The sequence below is a fragment of the Dermochelys coriacea genome, chromosome 8, assembly GCF_009764565.3.
Source record: "Dermochelys coriacea isolate rDerCor1 chromosome 8, rDerCor1.pri.v4, whole genome shotgun sequence".
In the NCBI taxonomy this organism is placed as follows: Eukaryota; Metazoa; Chordata; order Testudines; family Dermochelyidae; genus Dermochelys; species Dermochelys coriacea.
In genome coordinates, this window is record NC_050075.1 from 107,950,740 (window position 1) to 107,976,076 (window position 25,337).

Here is a 25,337-nt window from a genome sequence, read left to right on the forward strand (position 1 = left end):
GCCCCCACCCACTCTTCCTTCCCCGGGAAGGATCCAGGGCTTGTAAAAGGCTCATATGCCCCAACTCCCAGCACAGCAAGAAATCATCCCAATTAGGTAATTAGGGATGGATAGCTGACATGCAGAAATAATGAATGTTGCTATTCCAACCAACTAGATGGGAAGAAACAGCTACCCAGCAGGAAAGCAAGACTTTGAAACCTCAGGGCAATTCATTCTTTTCATTCTTTTTTCTCTCTTAATTGTAGATAATTAAATAAATCAGAGAAGGGAAGGCGTGAGTATTTCAGCACTGCTAGGTCAGCAAAGGTGACAGAGTGGAGGGGGCTGTGGTCAAGTGTTTACCACAAGCCTGGTGCACCCTGCGTTGTCATCCAACCCACTCAGTGACCTTGGGTGAGTCCCACGACTTCCTTCCCCGGGCGAATGAACCAAAGCCCACCCGCCCACTCCTCTCAGCTGGGAACTGGGGCGAAAAGCAAGATGCTCCTGAGCTGAGCTCTTTGGATAACAGAACATCAGCCCTGGCAGCAGCAGGAACAGCTCCTGGGGCAGGACAGTGTTTGCTAGGAATCCAGTCCTGGGGGACCAGGTGGGTTCCCCATTTGGGGTGTTTGCTGTGCTGCCTGTACCAGTGATGTGAGCAAGGGATGGGTCTGAGATCGGAGAGGGAACGTTCAATTTGTTCTCATCTCACTCAGAGTTCTGTATTTCACATTCCTTCCTTGGGGACATCTCCTGAACATCAGCATGTTGGAGAAACCTGAAATCATTTCTGACAGCTGAACTGGAATGTCCAACCACGGTGCCCTAAAACTAACTAGGAGAGCTTGTTGTGACATTTCTAGGGTAGCAGCTTCCCTTGGGCTGTGACTTGGCTGGATAAGAATTGAAGCAAACAATACAGGCTGCAGTACACACGGATGTATTCATCAAGCCAGGCAAACAGTCAATGAACATTTCCATACACCACCTCCCACAGCTGAAGAGCCACAAGGGACAGGGCAGCACATTTAGTGAAACTGCAAAATGTCTGGTCTCAATTTGTGAAGCTGGCTGGGCAATGCAAAGATACTCCTCTTTTCGCCTCTCGGCTGCTTCCCTCCCGCTGCCATGCACAGCCTCTGAGGTCAGCATAAACCACGGAAGTTCCTCCTGTCACTCCGAGCACAGGCACCTTCAAAGGGAACGGCTTAAGCCCTGGTGACATAACTGACAGACTTGCTAATGCAACGCAATTTCTGTTTAAGGCCATTCCAGCCAGGAATGCATTCTGGACATGGGATATTCTGGCACTGGAGAGGAAGAACAGATTTATGTAAGCTGTGGCCTGCCTGGGAGCAGCTTTCCAACAATAGCCATGAGCCTCAAATGGACTTTGTTTCCTCTCTCTGATTTTCTGCATTTCTAGCCAACAAGCTAACTTTAAATCCTGATCCTACAATGCAGGAGGGAACAGCCGCTGCCAGGGTGGGACCCACCTCACAGCCTTTGCCTGGGGGGTGGCGCCCTACAGTCTTTCCCTGGGGGGCCCGCCTGATAGTGCTTCCATTACAGGGAGCTTTGCTCTCACACAAGCCTGGAAGGCCAGGGCAGGGGAACTGTGCTCCGAGTGCAGGCAAGTGGCTGCAAGGCCCAGGGTTGTGTGGTGGGGATCAAATGGGGGAAGTGCAATGGACCAGCTGCACCACTGGCATCCAGGACTCTGCCTCTCCAGTCACTTGGTGCCTGCCATGAGCTCCCTCCCAAGGCACACAAAGGCCAGCGAAGAGGCCAGCAGCAGGAGAGGGGCACATGGCAGAGGCTGCAAGGCTGGAGCGTGGTGTGAGAGAAGGAACCACTCCCCGAGTGAATGCAGCCGTCTGTCCCGGCTATGGCCGGCCGGCCGGCAGTGACCATGTTCCGGGCACTGGCAACAGGCTGAGGAGCGCTAGGCAGAACAGCAAGGAGGGGTCCTGGATACCTGCAGGGAAGTGGCTAAAGGAGCAGCTCAGTAACACCTACCGTCCTCATCGGTGCGCACATGCACCGGGGAGCTCTCCGGTCCAGGCCCCACATCTGTGTGGGCCCGCACCCACACCTTGTACTCTGTCCATTTCTCCAGGTCCTTGATCTCCCAGCTGGAGCGTTCCTGTCCAATTCCATCCACTACGTGCTTGGCGCTGTCCTCTGCGTCCACCGCCTGGTATGCAATGGAGTACTGCGTGATGACCCCATTGCGGCTCTGAGCAGGCGGTGGCACCCAACTTACCCGGATGGTAGTGGAGCTGGTGCTTACACACTCGACTTCTTGGGGTGGGGCGGAAGGGGCTAGGGATAGTGGGGAGATGAAGGGAAATGAGCGGAAGGAAAAACAAAATGTAGAGGGAACTCTTACCCAGCCAACTGAGCACTGCGCAGTAGCAATGAAATACAGCCGAGAGCTTTGCAGACTCTCCCACTCCTTCTTTAAAGGTAATCTGAGAAGTCATTTGGGGCAATCTGTATCTGAATATCTGACAGGCAGCATTGCAACACAATACTGCCTCCCCAGCTGTCTGGGGTTTAATGCAGTGACAGTGTGGAGGGGGAGAGAGACATGGGGCCAGGGAGGAGAGAGATGTTTTCAGCTGAGATGTGAAACAAACAGAGCTGAAGAGACGGCAAAATCCCAGAAGGCTGGAGCGACAGAGGAGACGGCTCTTGCACCAGACGTGGGGAGCTGGCGTGAAGGGCAGAGAGGAGCCTGGGGCTAGCTGAGGGCAGATGCAGCAGCAGAACAGAGAGAAGACACTTGGAAGACTGGCTAGAGCGAAATCCAGATAGGGAACTGGGCACTGTATCCTGGAATGGGGCGGGAGCCTGTGGAGCTTTCAAGGCTGGCAGGGAAGGTGGTTGTGCTTGTGCATGTGAGAAGGGATGTATGGAAATGGGTCCAGCTTGTTCATTACCTGTCAACAGGCTTCAGACCCCATCCCGCCCCAGCCCCAGCCCCAGCCCCAGCCCAGGGGGTACGAGGGGAAGGGGCAGGCAAAGTTTCGCTTCAAAGCAGACGTGAAAATCATCTGCCTCTAACAGCAAGTTCTGAGCCAGACCAGCAGGAACCATAGCTCCGGGCTGGGGACAGAAGATGGTGGGTGGGCTGTTATGAAAGTGACCAATACACAGATGCTACCCAGCCCACCACTCCTGGCCCTGCTGGGAACGATGAAGGAAGAGAATATGGGACAGGAGGGGAATTAGCAAAGGACAACGACCTGCAGGAGGTGCTGATGGGTACCCGCAGCCTGCAGTGAGGACAGGCCCCCTCTGTAGTGCTCAGGAATGGAGGAAACGGGCAGGGAGAGAGCCAAGGCACAGATACAGCACACACACCTGAGCATCAGCAGCCCAGACGGCAGTCAGAGGGAAGACAGAGAAGGCGGACTGGAGAGAATGGAGTCTTGGGGGACACCTCAGAGGAGGCGCCTGTGAAGTGAGGAGCCATGAGGCTTCGGGAAGCCCTTCCCTTCCACTACCAGCTGCAAAGGCCAAGCAGGCAGGCCAGCGTTCGCTCGGCCATTTGCTCTGCACAGCGTCTCCCGGGACCTAACGCGAGGAGCTGCTGTCAGAAGGGCCCGCTCTGCAAGGCAGCACAGGTAGGCGTCTCGCTGGCCCTTTCCATCCTGCCTGTTGGCTGGGTAAGAGTCACACAGACAATGCGCAAAACACATAAGCAGTCGCTTAACACTTAAGGGAAATAAAATAAAAGGCAGTAACATAAGCAGGGTCAACTTAAACCACCCCCGGCATGGAAATGTCCATCCCCTGCCCCTGAAAGGCAGCAGGGCCAGTGTGCACACACACACCCCCTCCACCCCACCCCACCCCCGGCAGACATGCTGCTGTCTCCACTTCACAGCAGGCTGAGGGCCAGGAGAGGGCGTACTGCTGCCCGGCCTTGGGCATGAGCGGGCCTGCAACCCTACCCAGCTCAGAGGTTCCTTACCAGGGGAAAATCTGCCTTGCGCACCCTGGCAAATCTTGAGGGAGAGCAGCATTTGAATTGGGGAGAGATCTGAGGGTCCTTACTCCCCCCACTTCCCACACCTGTTTGGGGGACCATCAGCCCCTTTTCACTTCCAGATCCCTTTGCAGAACCCCAGCAGGTGAATTTGAACGAGCTTCCTAACTAGCTTCTCACCCAGCGTAGGGTGGGCCACGCCCCTACTTCTGCAGACACTTTGTGTTCCCACTGCCTGGGCAGTCTCAGGTTGGCAGGCGACTCGTTACTATTCACCGGCACACAGACTACTTCCAAAACAGGTCCCCCCTCAGCATCCAACATCCCCCTCACCCCGTCCTCTGCCCCTGGTGACCCTGCCAGGCTCAGCTCAGGGGTTCCTCTGCTAAATTGTACATCTTGTATGGTGCTGCTGTGGACTCCTGCATTGATTGCTGTGCCTCTGGGACCTCAGGAGAATGAGGTGTCCAAGCAAACCTCAACCCAACCAAGCACTTAGGAATGGAAAACTCTTTGCTCAGACACCTCAGGAGCCGAGGGTCCTATCTGTGTGGCTGGAGGCTAAGTTAAGAGGCAGCACACGCTCCCCTGCTTCCTGTGCAGACAGTATAGCTGTGGATGGTGAACCCTGGCCCCAGCCCCTGGTCTATCAATGAATGCCAAAAAAATTGGTTCTGGCAGGGCAAAGCCCAGCTAACAACCCATAAGGACATGCCTCTTGCTTGTCAGTGCCAGGAATATCACTTGAAACAGGCTCTTCGGATCATGCAAGTCTGACTGCTTCTGCTTGCTATTCTCTGTGATCTAAACGCCTTTTCCAGGGCAACCAGATGAAATGGCACAGGGGACGATCACTTGAAGTATGGACGAATGATACCCATTTTAAGGTCAGAGGGAACCTATCTGACCTGCATAGCAGGCCAGAGAATTTCACCCAGTGATTCCAGCATCAAGCCCATAATTTCAGGCTGAGCTTGAGCAGGCCTCTTAGATGGCTGTCCAATGCTGACTTAAAGACTTCAAGTGACAGAGAATCCACTACACTCTTAAGTTTTCTAGACATCAGTTGCCCTTGGGGCTTTTTTCTGAGCCCTTTCCAATTTGTCAGCATCCTTTTTGTGGTGGGGACACCAAAATTGGGTAACTGTTACATTACTGCTGTTGTCTTTGTTAAGAAAGCCAAATCTCTAACAGGATGACTTTGGAAGTGCTGGTGAGTGGACAGTGTGTGCAGAGTAGGTTAGGAGCCCAGAGAGCAGGTAGGGCTATCTCCAAGGAGTGGCTTCTCCTAGTCTGACTATGGCAGGGCTCCTCAGGGCTTGTCTACACATGGAGTGCTCTTGATGAATGGACTGTGTGGGGACAGAATGCCTTGCTCCTGGTTAGCTAAATCCCATCGACACAGCACTTGGTGCCTGCATCCGTTGCCTGTTTGGCTTTGTTATTTGAGTGGCGGAAGAGGTGCCCAACCCTTTGTCTATCAATGACAAAGTGGCATCAAAACCAGCAAAAAAAATAAAATGACAAATCCCCATATTCACAGCATGTTTTCCAGCGTTCAAATATTTATAACGGCTTGAGCTGAGATTCTCTCCTTATTTTATGTCCAATCTATTGCACAGCCACTAAGATTCCATTAGCCGAAGCACTAGTTTAACTGGGCTGCTGGGATCCTGGTAATTAATATGCTAATGGGGGGAAGGAAAAAACAGGGCTGCAGCCTTTTCCTTGAAGGGAAGGTCATTGTAATCATAAGCTGCGCTGCTGCCCTCCTTCTCTGATGGCCACCTCAGCCTAGCCCATGCAGCAGGAACAGCAGACGCTCTCCCTGCAGAGAAAGCCGGCTGCCTTCACCAACTGCTCACCCCACATGGTCACCAAATCCCAGACAGACGCTCCTTCCGCCACTTTTAATGCTCTTTGCATGACAGCAAGCCCAGAACTGGTTAGTGAAAACGAGCTTATCGGAGAGCCCTTTGATAGCCCTAATCTGCTTACGAGCAGCACTTTGAGCTGCCAATCACAGCCAAGTGAACTCTGCTCTGCGATCACATGGGGCAGAGCGCAGATGAAAGTGATATTGCCAGGGTCACCTCAGAATCTGGCCTCTTTATTAACTTCCCTGCTGCTTGTGGTTGTTTCCCTCACGCCTGCAGTTCCTGAAGCAGCAGCCTCATTCACTCACACACAGCACCACTTCCTCTGCCTAGTCTCCCAGCCGCCAGTCAGCACAGGGGAGCTCTGCCTTGCAAACGTGTCTAATGCAGTCCTGCCACTGGCACCCTGCAGCAGACAGGCAGCTGGGGAGGGGGTTGGGAAGGGGAGGGGGAGGAATGAGAGTGTCCCATGGCCTGGGAGACAGGCGCTCTCAAGCTGCCAGAGTCTAGCAGTCTGAGCCTGGCCTGCCCATCTGAATGGCATGACGGCATGTAAGTAAACTCACAGAGACGCATTTCCCTGCCCAGCAGCCTCTCCCAGGCACTTTGCCAGCCCACCTTCCTCCCTCCTCAATGTCTCTGTGAGTCTACCTGCGGGGAGGGACGGCATGGCTGAACAATACAGACAGGACTTACCATATCACCTTCTGCCAACCAGGCCGAGACGGGAATGCAGGCTGGCTTTCCCTAACCCACACCGGGTCGCTATTTGTCAGTGGCTGGTCTGACAATACAAGGGCAGGAGCATCGAGGCCTGATGCTCCCCGTGCCTGGGGGAAGCCAGGCTGCCTTTGCTCTGTCCTCACCAACAGCCTTGTGGACACTTACTGGATTGGGCAGTTCTGGCTTCTATGACTGGGGTGTACACCCCCAGCCCCAGCTCCGAACGGGCTCCCAGCTGGAACTTGTACAGCGTGTCAGGCCTGAGACCTTCCACTGCATACGATGAGCTTGGGTCAAAGTCCACCTTGTGCTGGAAAACAGATGGGAGACTCCAGTTATTTTACACAGTTAGAGAAGAGCAGATAAACACTTCTCCCCAGGGATCAGCTCCCAAGGCCAGGGGAGCCAGTGGCCACGCTCCCAGAAAAGCCTTGAGCTCCTGAGCCACGGAGCCCAGACACAGCGTCCCCCATGCTGCCAAACACACTCGAGTTAGACACCCCTCCGGTGTCTCAGGTTACTGAGCTTCTTGAATTAAACCGCAACGACTCCACAGTGAAGTAGATTAGCTTTACAGTGCTGCCCACGCAGCATGGCTATATAGACACCGCTAATGCCCTGTGCCAGGTTTTGGGAGCAAGCATGACCTAGTCATTAAATATGCACCTGAGACGCAGAACAGCTGGGGTCTATTCCTTGCTCTGTCTCAGACTTGCATTGAGCCTTGGGGAGTCCCTGCCCAGCTGTGACATGGGGAGAAAGCCCCACCTTATGGACTGGTTAGTGTTTGTAGCAGGCCTGGAGATGCCCATGTGGAAGGGCAGGTCCCCTGGAGCGCTCTATCCTGTCAGGAACTTCAGGCTCCTGTCTGTCCTGCAGGAAGGGCAAGTGGCTTGCTTACAGGAACTCACTGTTGTTCAATCTGCAAAGTGACTGTTATTGTTTCTGGCACCAACATACAGGGAATTGGACCATGCATCCACACAACAATGGGACACTAAGGCTTTGCGTCTGTATTATCACTATGATGCTGCACTGCACCAGGGATAAATCTGAGATGGCTGCTTTGGGTTGGTCTTGATTGTTCCAGGCACCCAAGGCAGGGACTCTCCCCACATCCTTCTCCTGGGCTGCATGGCCATTCCTGAAGGTCCAGCTCTCAAGACTGCCTGGCCTCCAAAGCAGTTCTGGTCTTGGAGCTGTGCAGTCACATTTTGTAGTCAATTTTGCAGCCAACTTGAAAGCTTTATTTTCATTACCCTGCACACATCCCCTGACCGCCCAGCACTAGGAATGTCTTGCTGAAACCCAGAAATCACTGCACTGTGCTTTCTCGAGGAACTAGAGCTTCAGTTCACAGGCCCCAGACTAACTCGATGGGAATCAACTCACGGGTTGGAGCAGCAGTGTAGTCGAGAGACAGGTGGAGATTAGGTTTCACACCACCATATGCTAAAGACCCAAGAGCCCACTGGGATTTAGGGAGAAAACACTTCTGTTACCGTCCTGCGATGCTGCCCCCAGATACTGCAGCTAAGGTTGTGGTGGCCTTTTCCCAGCTGCGGGATCACGATGCTCTGACCTTATTAGTCACTGGCTGAAGTCAAGGTAGACTCCTCACCTGACTCCCATCCTCTCCTTCCCAGTACAGCAGCTCGTATTTTGTAATGCGCTCCTGTGAGGCCGGGAGCCACGTCAGCAGGATCCGGGTATCAGACTCTGCCTCTGCCTGGAAATCAGCTGGCTGGGCTGGAACTGGGGACCAGTAAAATACAGTTAGTGATGGCCTGGATGCTACGAAGAGCGGCAGAAACTCTGCTACCATAGGCTGAACCTGGTCCTGGAAAGGATCTTCTGTATTTAACCATGGCCCTCTCTTTCTACTCCCCAGCTTCAGGCCAGACGACAAGTCCTTGCGGCCAGGCTGGTGACAGAGGGTGTGTGGGCGGTGGAGCTGTAAAATCCAACTTGAGCAGACAGACCTACCTGCTTGAGCTCTCAGCGAGCTAGCACACTAAAAATAGTCGTGCAGCCACTGCAGCGGGAGGGGCTAGCAACCCCAGTACGATCCTGTCCACCCAGGTATATGCTCAGGTGGCCAGCCCCTCCCGCGGCTCGTGCCACTGCAGCTGCACTAGCTCGATCAGAACTCGTGTGGGTCTCTCTGTTATTTTTAGTGCACTAGCTCGATCAGAACTTGTGTGGGTCTCTCTGTCTGAGCTGGGAATCACTTCATCCAGCTCCCGCACAGACCCACCACAGCCTACTCAGGCATTGCTCATTTCTAGTCACGGATTCAGTCGGCAGCCTAGGCCTCTTCCGTTGCACACAGAGACATACCCCTCCCAGAGAGAGCCCGCCACGGCTGCAGGGGTGAGTTACTCAGCCTCCACGGGGTCCAGCCAGAGTCCAACACAAGTCGTTATGGTTATTTTTGCTGAAATTGACACAGATTTCCCCCAACACGCACTAACGGTGTGAAGCTGCTGTCTCTGGCACCAAGTTGTCACTCTGGCATGTGAATGGTAAAGCACCCAGCCTGGCTCAGAAGCCCGGTAAACAGAAGGTGCCCTGCACAGCAGCATGCAGGGGGTGGAGGGAAAGGGACACGCAGCACCGGGAGCAGGAGGACAGCACTACGAAAAAAGGTTTCACACATACCCCCCTGCTGAGTTTTGACCTGGATGATGTCCGAGGGAGGCCCATCTCCCACGGAGGTGAAGGCCAAGACACGGATGCTGTAGGTGGTCCCTGTGATCAGGCTGCCCACAGTGGTGAGGTGACTGTCGTCTGTGTTGTGTTTCTGCCACATGCTCAGAGGCAGATGCGGGTCCGTAGTGTAGTAAACCCGGTATCCTCGGATCTGTCCGTTGGGCTCCTCTGGCTGCTCCCACTGAACAAGCATGGTGCTGGCACTCAGCATCCGTGCCTGCACCTTCAGGGGTGGGCTGGAAGGAGCCTGCTCTCCGGTCCGTGCCTCCACCAGTTCGCTAGGAGGCCCCCTTCCAATATTATTGACGGCAATGATGCGGAACTCGTACTCCGAGAAAGGGCTGAGGCCACCAATGCTATAGCGGGTTGTCGCTACGCCGTCCACCTCCTGAAACTGGCCCTCCCAGGACTTGGGCTTGTACTGGATGACATAGTAAGAGATGGGGTCTGAGTTGCCAGAGTCCCAGGTGAGGGTCGTGCTGGTGGCTGTTGTCTCAGTCACCAGTGGCTCTGTCGGTGGCTTCGGCAGCGCTGGGATTGGAAGGAGAGAGAAGCATTTTAAATAATTCAGTCAGCTCAACTCCTGCAATGTGCAGAGGGATAAAAATGGAGCTGCCACCTCCCATTAACATTCTTCTTTAAAAGGCAGAAATCATTTCCTACTCTGGAACATGCATTTTTATATCATCATATATTGCATGAAGTGGTTCTTAATGGAAGGATAAACAGAGCAATCATATTATTAGATGTGCTTGAAGCACTTGCCAGCAGCAGGCTAAATAAAGGTAATTTAACAAGGATGCTTGTTGTCGGGGTGTTGAGCTGGTAGTTGAAAGGTGCTCACCTGGGCTAGGCTACACCTCCAGGAGCAAGCTTCACAAAGGGACACAGGAAAATGGCCTAAGTACCACACACAATCTGGGGCCACACCACTAGCTCCACAGAGACAACATCCTAGGCTGTAGGGAACTCATGGCAAGTGCAGTTAGATGCGCTGATGCTAAGAATGCCTTGTAAGTATTACAGGACACGCAGACAGGATGCAGCCAGAGAAATTACCAACTTTTACAGCCATTATTTCACAGGGTGGCGTGTCAAACTGTAACCAGACAATGTATCGGTCCACAGGAATTCTGACACTGAGATCGCTGAAGAGTTTACACAAAAATGGCCAAACTGGGTCAGCCCAAAGGTCCATCTAAGCCCAGTCTCCTGTCTTCTGACAGTGGCCAATGCCAGGTGCCCCAGAGGGAATGAACAGAACAGGTAATCATCAAGTGATCCATCCCATCACCCATTCCCAGCTCCTGGCAAACAGAGCCCAGGGACCCCAACCCTGCCCATCCTGGCTAACAGCCATCGATGGACCTACCCTCCATGAACTTATCTAGTTCTTTTTTGAACCCTGTTATAGTCTTGGCCTTCACAGCATCCTCTGGCACAGGTTAATGAGGTCTGCAGTTGCTCCAGATTTGCCATTTTACCAGAAGAACAAAGTGAGGGAAATCTGCAGAGCATCAAGCTACTAAGTGAATTAAAGTGTCCAGCAATGAAGTCTCCTATGTACTGGTCCAGGTAACTGGTTATTGATTATTTGTGCTGCAGTAATGCCCAAGTCTGAGCTAAAAGGAACCGACACTCTGTCCGGAAATGAGTGCCCAACTATCTTGATTTGAAGAAAAGCAATCCAGTTCTAAGTCAGACATCGGGACGTTTGATCAGGCTTTGCTCTCACACACCACAGGAAGCCCTCCTGGAACGTACAGCCGAATAATGTCTGCTCTTCAGGACGGAACCATGTCTGTGTGGGTTTGTACACCACTGAGCACCCTGGGAACTGGAGTCTGACTGTGGGCTGACGGTGCTTCTGCAACATATCATTAAATCACTGTTGATGCCTACTCAATCCTGGGCATGCTGGTAGCAGGGACAGGCTCTCCCGCAATGAGTGACAGAACATGGGAGTACTATGAGAGGGTAAAGCATTCCTCCAGGAGGACAGGTGAGTACTGATTTCCAGAGGCAGAGACGGGACATGTGATATATACTTTAGATGACCCCAAGAGCAAATCTAGTTAGTGCATTAGCATGCAGGCCAGTGTTTGGGAGCACTGAAGTTTAGGACACACTGTATGGAACCACATAGTTTGCTAATTTATAATGGCTTTTCACCAGCACTGACCACGTGTGTCTTCTCCTCTGCCCAGCGACAGACCAGACCTACTCTTCTGCAGGCACCAGATGAAATGATACCGTGGCGCCTAGGAGAACACACAGCCCAAGAGGGGGGTGGAGAAACAGAGTGGAAGGGGCTTAAAGATCTTTGCTCCTAATGAGAACTGAGCAGAAAGCCTTAGGCCCCTTCAGAGTGCATGTGAGGGCTTGAGTTTCTGTTCCAGATGCAGCCCTGTGTTAAACAGCACCTTCTACCACCCAGATGTGGGGAGAGCGGACAGGGATTAATACAAAGAGCAGTCAGTGCTGCGGGGCTGTGCCTCCCACCCCCTCTGTGCTCTCGTTTTCCATCCGACTCTCAGCTGTGGACATTGTATAGGCAGGGAGAAACGGTCAAACCCAGGGATGGGACAGGAACCGAGTGACGGATAATGCAAGTAACAGCTGAGGGTTAAAAGGCTTTTGCAAACAGTATCTGGAGAAGAAGAATTTGTGTTGAACTCCCAGGTCAAAGGGGACCAAGTCTCAATTCTGGGGCACTGTTTGAGCAAGGCCTTGGTGCTAAAAGGGGACCGTGAGACAGTTGGGGCTTGTGAGGACAGACCGATTTAAAAGAACGATGCGCCTGTGGAAATGAGAGTTACAGCCTGCCTGCTGGGGGAGGAGGGCTGGGCTGTTCTGGGCCTGCCTGGGGACTAGCTGGAGATGCAGAGCCAGAATCTCAGGCTGAACGCTGGAGTAGGGCTCTGCATCCACAGGATTCAATAGTGATGTGAAGCCCATGCTGGGGCCAAGTAAACAAGCAGGAACCGCACCTTAGAGACAGTGCAGGATGGGAGGAGGAAGGCAGAGAGAGAGCAAGAAAGAGGGGTGGAGGCTGAGGGTATAGCAGGCAGTTGAAAGAGTCCATTTAAGACCCTCCATGTCATGGGTGGGAGCTCACCGTTAAGTCCCTATGCACACAGCCCAAGGGCATGGCACCAGTTTATCCCTGTTTAAAATGGGTCTCTTGACAAGGAGGAGGGTTGGGTCACGGGCCTCAGGGTACCTGTGCTAAGACACAGCTGCAACCTGCCAGGGGCTGAGCCAGGACTCGCTGGCTGGAGACTTGAGTCAGAATTCCTCAGGAGAAACAGACCCTGTAGCCCCAGTGATGCCTCTTGGCACATCACGGCCTGTCCACAGGCAAGCAGCCTCCCACACTCTCCCTTGCCAAGGGAGGCGTGGGCTCCACACACAGGGGGAGGAGACAGGTCGCTGGCGTGAAGAGTCAAATCTAAGCTGGAAAACAAATGGAAAAATCAGGTCGCGGGCTGTGAACTTCCTTCCCGAGACAGCAGGGCCATGAGGCTGCTATGGACCTGCAGTGCAGAGTGTACTCCAACAGGAGTCCATGGAAGGACCATTCACGTCCAAACCTCACTGAGAAGCAGCAGAGCTTGCTCATAAAGGGATGGGGGGGCTGGACTGTGTTTTACCTTTGACAGTGATCTGGGCCGTGGCTTCAATCATGCCTAGAGAGGAGATGGCCACGCAGGTGTAGTTGGCGGACTGCACAATGTTGTTCAACTCCAGGACATTCCTGCCGACAGGCATCTCATCCTCTTTGGTCAGTTCCTCCACACCAGCCATCCACTTCACGTAGGGCATTGGTGCACCCACGGCCACACATGTGAGGTTCACGCTCCCCCCAGGCATCACCTCGTGGTTGCTCGGAGGGATCGAGAATCGAGGTGCGACACGCCGCACTGTAACAAGGAGGAGACAGTTAGTAGTGTCACTGGATCAGCACGTGGCACTCAGCTACATCAAGGGGGTCTGACATTTTCACGGACAGGGCATATATCTATCCATAGAGATAGATATAACGAAGCACAAAAGCTGTTTGCTGCTTTGTCAAATTGCACACACACTGCTCTCCTTCCTTAGCCACTGGCATCTTATTAGAACCACTCATTAAGAGCTGGCCCATCCACTCCCCCCAAACGGAGGCTATTACTAACATGAACCATTCCCCCATTTAAATTACATCCCTCTAATTGGAAAGCATACAGAAATGCCACTCACACTCTTTCTTTGTACAGGGCCCACTGAAGCTCTGCAAAATGGAATTACCTGATCAATTTATTAGCTTAGAGCAAAGCCACCCACTCCCTACATCTCACAGGGTTTGGGCAGGGGATGCGGGAGGATTTTTTTCTGAATTAGCACTGGGGTTACTGCTAGATAAAATATAATTGCTTTGAAAATGGAACTTGGGATCAGGTTCAGAAAAAGAAACAGTCGCCAGAGCTGCATGACAATGTCACAGCCTGATCTGATCACCTTGCTGGGCAGGAGACACTAATCCTGACAGCTGTGAGATCCCATCCATTTCAACAGGAGAGTGCTGGGTTGCCAGAACCCGAGCCACCTTTGTGGCAGCACTTTGGGAGACGTATTTCTCCTTATTTCATTGCAAAGCATCTCTCCATAGCAATCTCTCGCAGGGTATTTTATTCAAGACTTATTTGTAAGCAACTCTCAGCTACAATAAAGCTGCCAGCCGTATGCATTCCAGTCAGAGAAATGACACTGAGAAACGAGGCCCCTTCTGCAGGGTTAGTGTTATGGGCCTATTTAAGAAGGGGCAGAGAAACACAACTGTGTTCCGTAAATCTTTGTCTGCTCTGGGCTAATGCAGTTTGGTCTGTAGTTAAAAAGGGAAACTGCCTGAACGTGTCTTGCCTGGAACTCTCGCTCTCCCCTGCCTTCTCCATTGGAAAGGAAATGTCAAAGCCCAGGGAAGGTTCACGACTGACTCACTCACACGGAGCCGTCCATTCCCAATGACTCTTGCTCAGTGCAATCACGGCAGGTAGAGCAGCAAAGAGTCACAGAGCGGGATCTGAAAGGGAATCCCAGTGGCTCCAGGTCCCAGAACTTTGTCCGTGGAGTTGGAAGGACTCTCTGATGTAGGGCCTGTGGGGAGCACGGTGGCACTGGGCATCCTCCCACATCAGCCCTGGTACTGTCTCAGCAGCGTCAGCTCAGTCTGACAGGCTGACTCTGCCTAACCACATTTCACTAGCACGGCTCTTTGATGATTCACTCCCAAATCCACAGACTTGCAGACACAGACTGAACACAGAAGCCCCCACGCTAGATGTACAACAGAGCTATGACTTGGTGATAAATTAGACAATGCTGTCAACAATGTGTGTGTACTACACATCTTCTTGGAGACAAAACAGGGCTCATTAGCTCCTTCCCAGCCAGGGGGAAGGGTAATGTGTGCTTTTTAAGATGTCTAAATCCAAAGTCTTGCTGGTTGTTTCTTTTAATCAATTATTAAATCCCAAATCAATAGCTACATGTGTGATTGCCAGGAGGCGTTACCTGCCTGACAGGGGAGCGCTCCCCAAACCAGACAGAAATGAAACTCTCCTCGAGCGCTACACAGTCATGAGAATATCGCGCGGACTCAATGGACATGGCGATGGGTTTAACATGATGGTGTGTATTTTCAGTCTAAGCACCCCAGCACCGTCCCTTAGGAGGCAGGTTTCATTTTCCAATGAACATGGCGCTGAATTCTTTCAGACAGTCGCTGTTTGGACTGGGTCCCAGTCCAGGGACAGCAACCTCCCCGCATCTCCCACATTTTCAAAAGGAAGAAAAATTAGAGAGAAAAACTGTAAGTCTGCACAGAGCATTTGTTCATGCACCTGACATGCACCAGGCAGGCAAGAGAGGCCGGGATGGTGTCACAAAGCAAAGGGAATGAGTTAAGGGAGATGCACACTGACTCAGGTATGCAAACACTGGACAATGGAAAACATCCAGTGTGACTTCTCCCCGAGAGGCCATGCAGGAGGGTTGGAGTCTCAGAAAAACCAGCATGCAGAAAGAGCCCTCAAAGCCCAACTCTGTGAGAACAGGGCTAGAATGTCCTCTGTTGCCCCCCATAGACAGGGCCCCTGTTGCAGACACAGCTGCTCCCCACCTATCCCCTGCCATTCACTTCAGGCTCAGAGAGCCTTGGGCCCCACTGACATGTATCCCTCGGACTTGAGTCCCTGGCTCTCCTTTGTGCGAGCACGGAACGCTGTCAGCCCCTTGCTCGGAAGAAACACAGCTTGTGAATCTGCCGATAAACGCCTCCGTTCATTCTGCAGCGTGCTATTGAAAGAACCTCTGGCCCCTTTTCAAAGCTGCTGTTTACTATGCTGTTGGCAGGAGAAGAGAAAAAGCTGCTAGACAATATACTGAGATGGGGGTCTGCGTGCCTACGGACGGGATGAATGGCAAAGAAAATACTCTCTTCTCCCCTCTCCAGAGCGGATCAATACAAGGAAAAGGTTTCTAGGCAAACCCTTGTCCTTGAAAAGAAAAGGAGTACTTGTGGCACCTTATTTGTTAGTCTCTAAGGTGCCACAAGTACTCCTTTTCTTTTCTTGGTCTGTATTTCTTTTTGCGAATACAGACTAACACAGCTGCTACTCTGAAACCTTGTCCTTGAGTGACAGTCGCATAGGCTGGTGGGGCAGGGAGATCGTCTCAGGAGGCCTCTTGGTTACATCTTAGCACAATTTCTCCTTTACTTAAAGGATTGTTCCCCTCATGTGTGCATTGCTTGAATGTTTCTCTATCCTAGGTGGGAACAGCTCCGCACCCCTCCTGGGGGCTCCGCAGCTGACTGCAGATGCCCTGTTACTCTGAGTCAGCCCAATCACCAAGCTGAGTGTTGGCAGGCCATTCCCACCAACACTAGACACGGTTCTAGCTGCTGACAGAGCACCAGCCACTACTCGACAGCCGAGAAGATGGGTGGAAAAACAGCATTGCCTTTGCTCTTCTCCCACACTCAGCTTCCCTTGAGCCAGGGGCCCTAAGGACCCTCTCTGCCTGTGGCCTCACTCCACAGAGCGGTTGTGCTTGTCTCACCACGACAAAGAAGCCAAAATGGCCTGGGCCCCCTATTTGTAAGGATTTGCACCAGGTTAAAACTATTGCAAAAGAGAAGCAACAGGAATTGACAGAACATCCTGGGGCACTAGGGAAACTGGCCACCGAACCAGGGAAAGGCCGGGCCCACGAAGGCCCTGCAGTGTGCCCTGGAGGTGAACAAGCCAGGGCTCTGCAGACCAGTGGGCAAACGAGGGTCTCTGTTCCCCCCAACCCCCTGCTGCACCCTCCGCCAGGCCTCAGTGTCTGGGCACGTCTAGCTGGAGCACCCAGGGAAAGCTGATCCGTTCACACCTCACGGTGGTACTGAGAGCAGCCAGCGGCCGCTGCTGGCAAGGAGGCTCCATTGTGCCTCACACAGCCTCAGCTCTCACACCTAGAACGTGAGGAAATTAACCTGCCCTCCTAAGGTTACCTGCGAGAGACTGCTTCAGTCTTGCTGGTGATGCGCTGCGCAAGTGCCACAAAGCTGGCCCCCTCCCTCACCAGAGCGGGACTGGGAAATCAACGGTGGGCTCAGACAGGCTCCCTGCTAAGTGGAGTGAGGGGCAGCGTCCTTTCAGTTACACCTTCTCCGCTAGTAACAATGGATACCACAGCCAGGGCTGAGCTTTTACATACGGGCGGTGGGAGAAGAGCGAGGGGGAGGCTCAGAGATGCCTTTAGTTACAAATCTGGCCATGATTATAATCTCGCCAGACCGTAGGTAAGGGAAATACAGGAGGTGAACTCTCACACAAACCAGCACATCATCTGGGGATAATTGGCAGCTTTTTTTAGTGGCTGGTCCGGTGGGACAAGCAGAGCTGCTATCAGTTACCATTAGAGAGAGCAGGTAGAGGTCTCACAGAAGCTTACATAGCACCCTCACATACTGTTCTGGCTCAAGCCAGTTCTGTAAATCTCTTGCTTCCCCTAGCATAAGAACCCACTAATAATTTAAACCAGAATAACTCACTCAAAGAGCAGCTCTCCAGAAACGTTCTCCAATTTACAAGTCAAATTACAACAGCTAGTGCAGCCCATGATGCCACCTAAACGCACTGGAAATTTTTGTTACTCTCTGTGTCTTGCAGTAATTTCCTCCCTTTTTTATTACAATTTTCTTGACAAGAATTTGCAATTTTTTTTTTAAATCTTCTTTTCGGATCAAGATCAAAGAAGGTGGTTTGGAGGTTTTGCAAGAACAGCACAGGGGAAATTGCTGTGCATATTAAAATGATTTCAACAGACAATAGTATAATTCAGAGGTTCATTTAAACCAGCAGACTGTTGAAAATGAGATTCATTGCCATTCATCCCAGGCCTGGGCACCATGAAAGGCTGCATAATGCAGCACAATTCAGCAAGCTTCTCCCTTGGAGCACCCTGCCTGTGAGGGAAAGTGAAACCCCAAAGTGGTAAGCCACCCAATGCAACCTGAGCCATTGCTCTGGATCACACAAGGGAGGGCGAAAGGAAAGTGCAGCACATTCTCCGAGGAGCTGTGGGAGAAACAAGCAACATCACAGCGCAGATGGAAGAGACTGAGAAGTGTTAATAATTTAGCATGCATTAGCGTGCACATTCCCTGCATTTGGCGCAAAGAGCATGGATCAATTGCCCTGCTCCTTTCACCACCGGAGTGGCTGTTCCATCAGAGAGTGACCTCACCCCACGAAGAGCCCGCAGGTCTACCCTCCTCTCTGCTCTCCATTCAGCCTGGGAGACTCCGGGCACGAACCAAGGGCTTCACACACGCATGGGTTAATCAAGACCTTTAGAGCCATCACATCTCCACATCTCATGTGCTGGAGCAGAGCAGGAAATGCTACAGTGTGTGTGTGGGGGGAGTCGGGGGGGGGGCGGGGAGAGGAAAGACTTCCAAAGTGAAACAAGAGCAGCAGCACTGGGGAGGGGGAAGCGAAGCTGTCTGACAGCAGCCCCCAAAATACAGAGTCCCTCTCTCTAGCTCCCACAGCCCCTCCACCCCAAAACTCAGTGCTCCTCCCCCCACTAACCTGTACTCCATGCACCCGTTCCCTGGTTCCCCTCCCTTCTGATTCCTGTTCTCACTGCCCCTGCCATGCTGGCACCAGTCCGACCCCCAGCTCCCACTCCCCTGGTCAATCACACACAATGGCAAGTGAGGGATGGGCAGGCAGATTCCCCCCAAGCCAATCAGTGCTGCCTCCCCATATATGTTCACAGGAGTCTCTGCTGGTCTCTGGGCATGAAGGGACTGCCCAGTCTCCCAGCTGCTCCTCCTGCACCCAAGCCGTCTGCTCCTGGCTTCCCCTCCACCTGGGAAAAGAGCAGCTGCTCCAGCTGCTCCGCACTCACCCTCCCCGGAGAAGGAGCAGTGCTAGGAATGACCTGGTTTTGGGGAGGTGACCAGACGTCTCTGGGGTGACAGACTCCCCCTTTCATTACATTTGAGCGGGAGAGCAAGAGAATCCCAGGGAAGCGGAATGTCTTGGCTCTCCAACTCCAAGCCTACTGCCTGCAAGTCCCTCTCTTTCTCCAAGCCACTTGCTTGAGGTGGGGAAGGAGTGAATTTAGGAGACAACCTCCTAGAAACAGGAACATTGGGCTGCATGGTTTACACAGCTGCAGACACCTTTCATCTCTCTCTTTTAAGCCAAATGGAAAGGTAGTTACCGGAGCCTCACAATCTATTGTCAAAATCAACAGCAGGAAAGGAAAAATTGGAACCAGAAAAATGCATTTACAGTCTAATCTTGTGCTCAAACAATGCTGTACTATTTATGTTCCCAATGCATCCTTGAATGCTGACATTTTATAGACAATTTCCAAAACAGGGCTTTGCCATTTTTGGATTATATTTCAGCTATAACTTTTAGGTGTAATTATTTGCGCTGACAACCACATATAAAAGAGGATATATCATTACAGTGCTGCAGCACTGGAGACATCAGCATTCAGCATAGTGACATACTAATAGCAAAGTACGGGAGACGGAGATTGTGGAGCTATGCAATTTGCATTCACTCTCTGAAATTTCTCTGATGAAAATAACACAACATTAAGGAGGGGAATAAGAGAAAAGATCCACTGTATCAAGATAAAATAACTCTTTAATAAACAACCTTGTAGCAGTCGCAAAGCAGTAATTAAATGCATGGGTGAGCAGTACATAGGTTTAAGTAAAGCTAGAAAAACGTAAGATGCAATTATCAGTGCCAAACAAATTATAAGCACTGCAAATCCCATTGGAATATTTAGAAACTATTTTCTGCCATCACATTAAATATTTGTGTACGTGTGGATTTTTGGTAGGGTGAGAGGGAGAGGCCAATGGAGAGCGGAAAGAAGGAGAAATTATCTGCTCCTCTTGGCTGATAGCCATTTTTCTCACTTGTTCAGCTCCCAGCCATTAAAGTGTGTTACTGAACTGCAGAAGCACCAGAGAGAGAGCCCGAGGTTCACTGTTCCTGTGATCTCTGAGCCTTCTCCGCAGCCTTCCAATTCAGTGACATCCTGCAGGCTCTGGGACTCGGCTTTGGGTTTTGCTTTCTTTTCATTGTTCTCATTTTCCATTGTTGTCTTAGGTTCAGGTCATTCTAACCTCCAAGATTTCTTTTTTTAGAGGGAAAACAAGAGCCTCTGCCTCAGTACAACTGAAACGGAGAGCATGTTGCAGGGAGGGAAATGGGAACTAAGTAAATACTGCACTGGAACAACTGCTAGAAGGACTTCTTCAACAGCGTTCTCCTTATTGTTAAAATCAAATCAACTCAGAGGCTGCTTGGTGGCTTGTGTGAAACAAGCTGGGGTCCCACCAGCTCCTGGGGGCAGGGCTGCACATCACAATATCAGCAAGCTAACTGGATCTAGGGCTGAATGGGCCACAGAGAACGACCCCGCATTAGAGGTGGTGATTCCAGTTCAGAGGGTGCAGGGAGAACCTACAAAGTGCCTGCCCATGAGGGATCTGTTCTGGGAATTAAACCAGTCACCAGGGCTGTCAAACCCAGCACGTTCATCAGTGCTAAATGCGTCACAGATCTCAAAGACCTCGGATCAGCCTAGAGCTGGCATTCCGTGTACAGATTTGACATGCCCATGCCCTTTCCCTGTGCGATTGTTCTTTGGTCCCATTCTGCTCTCAGGGCAATGGATCTGCATCAGGACAGAGAGGAGGGTAAAGCAACGTTCCCTCGTGACCCAGAGCTCCTGGTAGGACAGCAGCTGGGCTTGTCAAGGGGTCACCCGAGCAAGGCTGAGGTCACTGGGGCTCTTCAAATTCTGCTACTAGCAAGGCAAAGACCCAGCACAAGTGAGGAAGGCGAAGGCAAACCTTGCACCCAGACATGCAAGGGGGTTCGAGGCCTGGAGATCCCAGCATGCCAAGGGAGTGAGAACCACAGAGGAGCAGGAAGCTGCGTGTAACACAAAGGCACCAGGGCACTGGGCCAGTGTCCTCAGCTCCTCTTTTTATAGAGGTGCAGGGGAGAGGAGCACTCGAGCCTTTGCCTACAGCCATGATCAAAAGGGAGTTTAGCAATCTAAAAAAACCAAAACAATGAAGCAAAAGGAGAAAGTGCAGCTCCTGCTCTCCACCAGCAGCTCACACAGCGAGAGGGGGAGATCAGTCACATCAAAGCTTCCAACTAATGCTCTTGATCTCTTACCAGGAAACAGAAGCAGTTCAGATGTATTAGCGCAGAGCCTGGTACAGGTAATGGGTGAAGGCAAAAGCCCGCATGCACTTCTTTCCCCTTAAACACAGAACCCTTAGCTTGTGTTTTGCATGCAAATATATTCTGTGCATTTTAACTCTCAAGCAACAAAGGCATGCAAGCAGTGTATCAATGCCATCACCAAAGTCATAGCAAACAGTAAGCAGATTTCATCAGGCGTGTGTGGCCGTGCCTGGCAGGGAGCCAAGGTCTGTAGGGGCCCGCCCCTTTCAGGGCTGGCTCTCCTTTCCCTACTGGAAAAGTCCCATCTGACGTGGAGTACTGTAGATGGATAAGAAGTGAAAAGGACCAACCTTCTCGCTGATCTGAGAGATGAAAGTTTGTTTTGTTTGATGGCAGAGTGCGATGAAGATGAGGAGGGAATAAAAAAAAGACAAGGAAAAACACAGAGAGTAAAAACAGGCCAAGCTTCATCTGTCCGCACACCACTGAAACAACAAGACAAGACTGCAGAAGTCAGTCAGGATTCCCAACAACGCACGCACGCACGCAGCTTCACACTTGCAAAAGACACAGAGCCTTCCACATGCACTGCTCTGACCAGGGACAAGCACCCACTGACCGACTAGAGACACATGGAGACATGGCAGACAGGAGTGCACATCACACCCAACAGCTGCAGTGCATTTCAGTGGGCAGCCCCTCTCCTGGCCAGTATTCAAAGCACAGACACGTAAACACATGCAACACACACACGCACGCACGCCTTTAGTCACAGCATGGATTTGCTTAGAACACACGCGTGCTCCCATTCCAAGCATAGAGATGATGGTAAAGGCACTTTGAACCCACTGACCACACACTGGGAAGAGCATAGACATGTAGATCATAACGTTAAAATATGGAGGAAATGTTCCTGCTGGTAAATGGAAAGTCTTCTACCATGAAGAGCTGCTCCCCCTCTCCAACCAAAGAGCTAATTGTGGCAGAAAGGTATTAGACAATTGACAGGCATGTGCAGTCTCAGCTGAGCTCAGTGTCAGGAGAGCCTTACTGGTGCATTGTGCTGGGTGTGAAAGACAGACAAGAAATCAAAGCAACAAGAACACCCATAATGAATGTGGAGGTCCCAGTTTTTGTTCCTGCAGGAGAGACAGTAAAAGGTTAGTTACATTTTCCTTACGGATAAAGGACATCTTATTTCTTTAGCCAGAACGACATCACTCCAGCTAGAGATCTGTGACATAGCTGCTGTAACTGAACCCTCGCTGAGAGAACACAAAGACAAGGGTTGATGGTTAAAGACTGCTTACGAATCACATTCTTTTGTGGCGAGGGAGGCTGTGGGGGGAGAAACCTGCTTTTCAGAAGAAACATTGCAAATTAAAAACCAGCATGTGGTACAGTAGTCAGTCAGTCATTTCCAGTGATCAAAGAGGACAGGATTTTAACGCACACTGACATGATGTAGAACAGGCAATGAACTGCTAATGTGGGCTACAGCAGAGGCCTAAAAAGTGCAATGGAGCTTGGAGGAGAACAGCACAAGCCTTGTTTTTATTTCTTTGAGTACCTGACAGTAGGGGACTAGAGCCAGAAGGCTGGGAACTCAGGAGCAAATGCTAAGACCAGAGATCACACCTCCTGAATGTCCGTTATCAACACAGCCCTGATTCCAGGGCCAGATTTCCTTCAGTTCCTTTCAAAGCTGGTATTCTCCCTCTGCCAATTATTCATATCAGAACTGCTTCACCCTGTACAGACACAGAGGCAAAAACCCACATACGGTAGCAAGAGGGAAAGAAGCTGGAGGGACGCTCTCATCCCCTAAACACACACATCCCACCTTTTGCTGGGAGCTCAGCAGGTCAAGAGGGTTTGAGATTCAGCTTAGCTCTTCTCAAGAAAGAGGTCACACTTCCTAGCAGCCCTTGCATTGAGAGACAAGGCGGTGCCCCAGGCCAGTCCACTGTGTGAGGCAATACATGGAAACAATCCTACAGCCCATAGTAATAACACTAGCAGCAGCATCATGAGACTGGGGTACAAGTGAGCTGTGATAAATGTGAGGAAACAAGTAGGTTTAATTGAACCCTGTGACTGAACAGGGCGGACAGCCCAGGGCAGTAAGAAGAGGGTACAAAGGCCACAATCCTAGTTTAATGGCTAGGTCCAGTAACACAGCAGCTGTGGCAGACATAGTCCGTCAGTGGGTCACAGCATGCCTTAGTGGTGGGTGCATTAGATATCTACAGTCCCCAAGGAATCACAGTTGTATATGACTTGGCCTTTAGGATGGGCAGGCAGACTGATGCCTGCTGGTTCTACCGGAGATCAGCAGGTTTCCCCTTTGAAATCTCAGGTCAGCACAATGTTTGCTGCACTTGTGTAGCTGGAGGGGATCGGGAGGTTGTCAGCATGCCTAGAGGGCTGGCTGCTCTGGCAATGGCTTTCCCAAAAGTATTTACACTTCAGATTACAGTTACAGAGGTGAAGGGACACATGTGATACAAGCTAGTTCAAACAGATTATTTTCTAGCCTGCCAGACAAGATCAAATTTCGAGGCTGTTGCTCATCACTAATTGCTGGATTATCTCTTAATCTCTTACTGTATTAATTGACTATAGGAAATAAACAGCAGGCTGCTTCACAAAGACTAGCAAAAGAGAAAGCCCCAGACAGAAAGCTCTCTCTCTTCTTTCTTTGGCTAATATTTAAATTTCTGCTGTTGTTACTTTGTCTGTAAAAAGGCTGATACACCTAACTGAAAGTTTATTCTCCTTCCAGCTCCCATTCCGATTCTCCCTTATCTGCAGGTCTCTATCCCTCTCACTCCTATGCTGGGGCAGCATGTTTTACCAACAGGCCTATCACCTTTCTACAGTGCATTGGACACTGAACAGTGACAGTGAAAACCGCAGGGGAATTTGTGCCATGAGGGCACAGAGGATTTAGAGATGTTGTACATGTCCGCACCCAGGGGTGCCTGATCAGCCATTGCATGTCATGTGTCCACAGTGTCTCATGAACAGGGCCGGCTCTAGGCACCAGCAAAACAAGCAGGTGCTTGGGGCGGCACGTTTCTAGGGGCGGCATTCCGGTGCCAGCCATGCTGCCCCTAGAAACGTGCCCCCGCCGCCCCGCATCTGCCTGCTCCCCGAGCGTGCCGCTGCCGCCCCGCCTCCCCCCTCTCTCCCTTCCTCCCAGGCTTGCCACATGCGAAACAGCTGTTTGGCGCGGCAAGCCTGGGAGGAAGGGAGGGAGGGAGGGAGGGAGGAGAAGCCGAGAGGTGGAGCGCTCGGGGGAGGCGGCAGTGGTGGAGCGGAGGCGAGCTGGGGCCGGGAGCGGTTCCTCTACCCCCCCCCCGGTTCCTTCCTGCACTCCCCCCACCCTCGCTCACCTCCACTCTGCCTGCTCCCCTGAACACGCTGCCTCTCCCTCGCCTGAGAGGAAGGGGGGAGAAGTGGAGTGGTGGCATGTTCAGGGGAGCAGGCGGAGCGGAGGTGAGCTAGGGCAGGTGGTTGCGGGGGGAGTCGCAGAAAGCAATGGGGGAGGGGGGAAATGCAGCACGCCCAGGAGAGGAGGTGGGGCCAGGGATTTGGGGAAGGGGTGGAGCCGGGGTGGGCATGAAAAAAAAGCGGGGGCGGCCAAAATTTTTTTTTGCTTGGGGCGGCAAAAATCCTAGAGCCAGCCCTGCTCATGAACCCTGAGTATCCCGACAAGATTCAAACTCATCTGCCTTTCTGGGAACACTGACGTAAGTAAAGTCACAATGGGAATGACTAGGGGGCAGCCAATCACACCAGACGAAAAAATATCACTTTCTCCCCAATCCAGGGAGAGAGAGCGAGGAAGCCTGCCAGCTCAGCTCATCAGATGGCTCCAGCGCTCCGAACACTGGAATTCCCACGCTGACTGAATCCGGTTCTGACTCTTCCAAGACAGGATCGTTTTATGCACCAGCAGCAATATTCTTACCGCAGCAGCTTGCTGCAGACAGAGGGACTGTAGGGCTGTAAGAATCTTTGCTTTTGGATATTTTAGACGAGAGCGTAGGCTCTTGCAGTAGGGATGGGGCCTGTGCCTAGGATATGTCCATACAGGGCTGAGAACAATGATCACAAGGCTTAACAAAATACCGGTAGGTTTCCAAGGCTCCGCAGAGTGGGCAGCAAACAGTTTCTAACCCCCACGAGAGCTCAAGTCAAACTGGCACTGCCATTCCTCAGGGAATTCTCCGCATTTGCTGAGCACCAATAGTTCATTCAGTGCTGTAC

The 25,337-nt window shown here is 51.8% G+C and overlaps 1 protein-coding gene across 22 annotated transcripts in view; it reads right to left on the bottom strand.

Annotated features, from left to right (window-relative positions):
- Positions 1-25,337, bottom strand: part of PTPRF (protein tyrosine phosphatase receptor type F) — a 617,705-nt gene that overhangs the window by 83,656 nt on the left and 508,712 nt on the right. For 8 of the 22 annotated variants that reach the window (XM_038412822.2, XM_043520354.1, XM_043520355.1 and 5 more), the window contains 6 exons: positions 21,413-21,424; positions 12,948-13,217; positions 9,244-9,825; positions 8,204-8,337; positions 6,748-6,892; positions 2,005-2,310 (listed from right to left, as the gene is read on the bottom strand). In XM_038412822.2, the coding sequence (XP_038268750.1) occupies positions 2,005-2,310; positions 6,748-6,892; positions 8,204-8,337; positions 9,244-9,825; positions 12,948-13,217; positions 21,413-21,424 (1,449 nt within the window). The remainder of the gene's footprint in view (positions 1-2,004; positions 2,311-6,747; positions 6,893-8,203; positions 8,338-9,243; positions 9,826-12,947; positions 13,218-21,412; positions 21,425-25,337) is intronic. The other 14 variants (XM_043520352.1, XM_043520361.1, XM_043520356.1 and 11 more) reach the window with 3 other exon arrangements.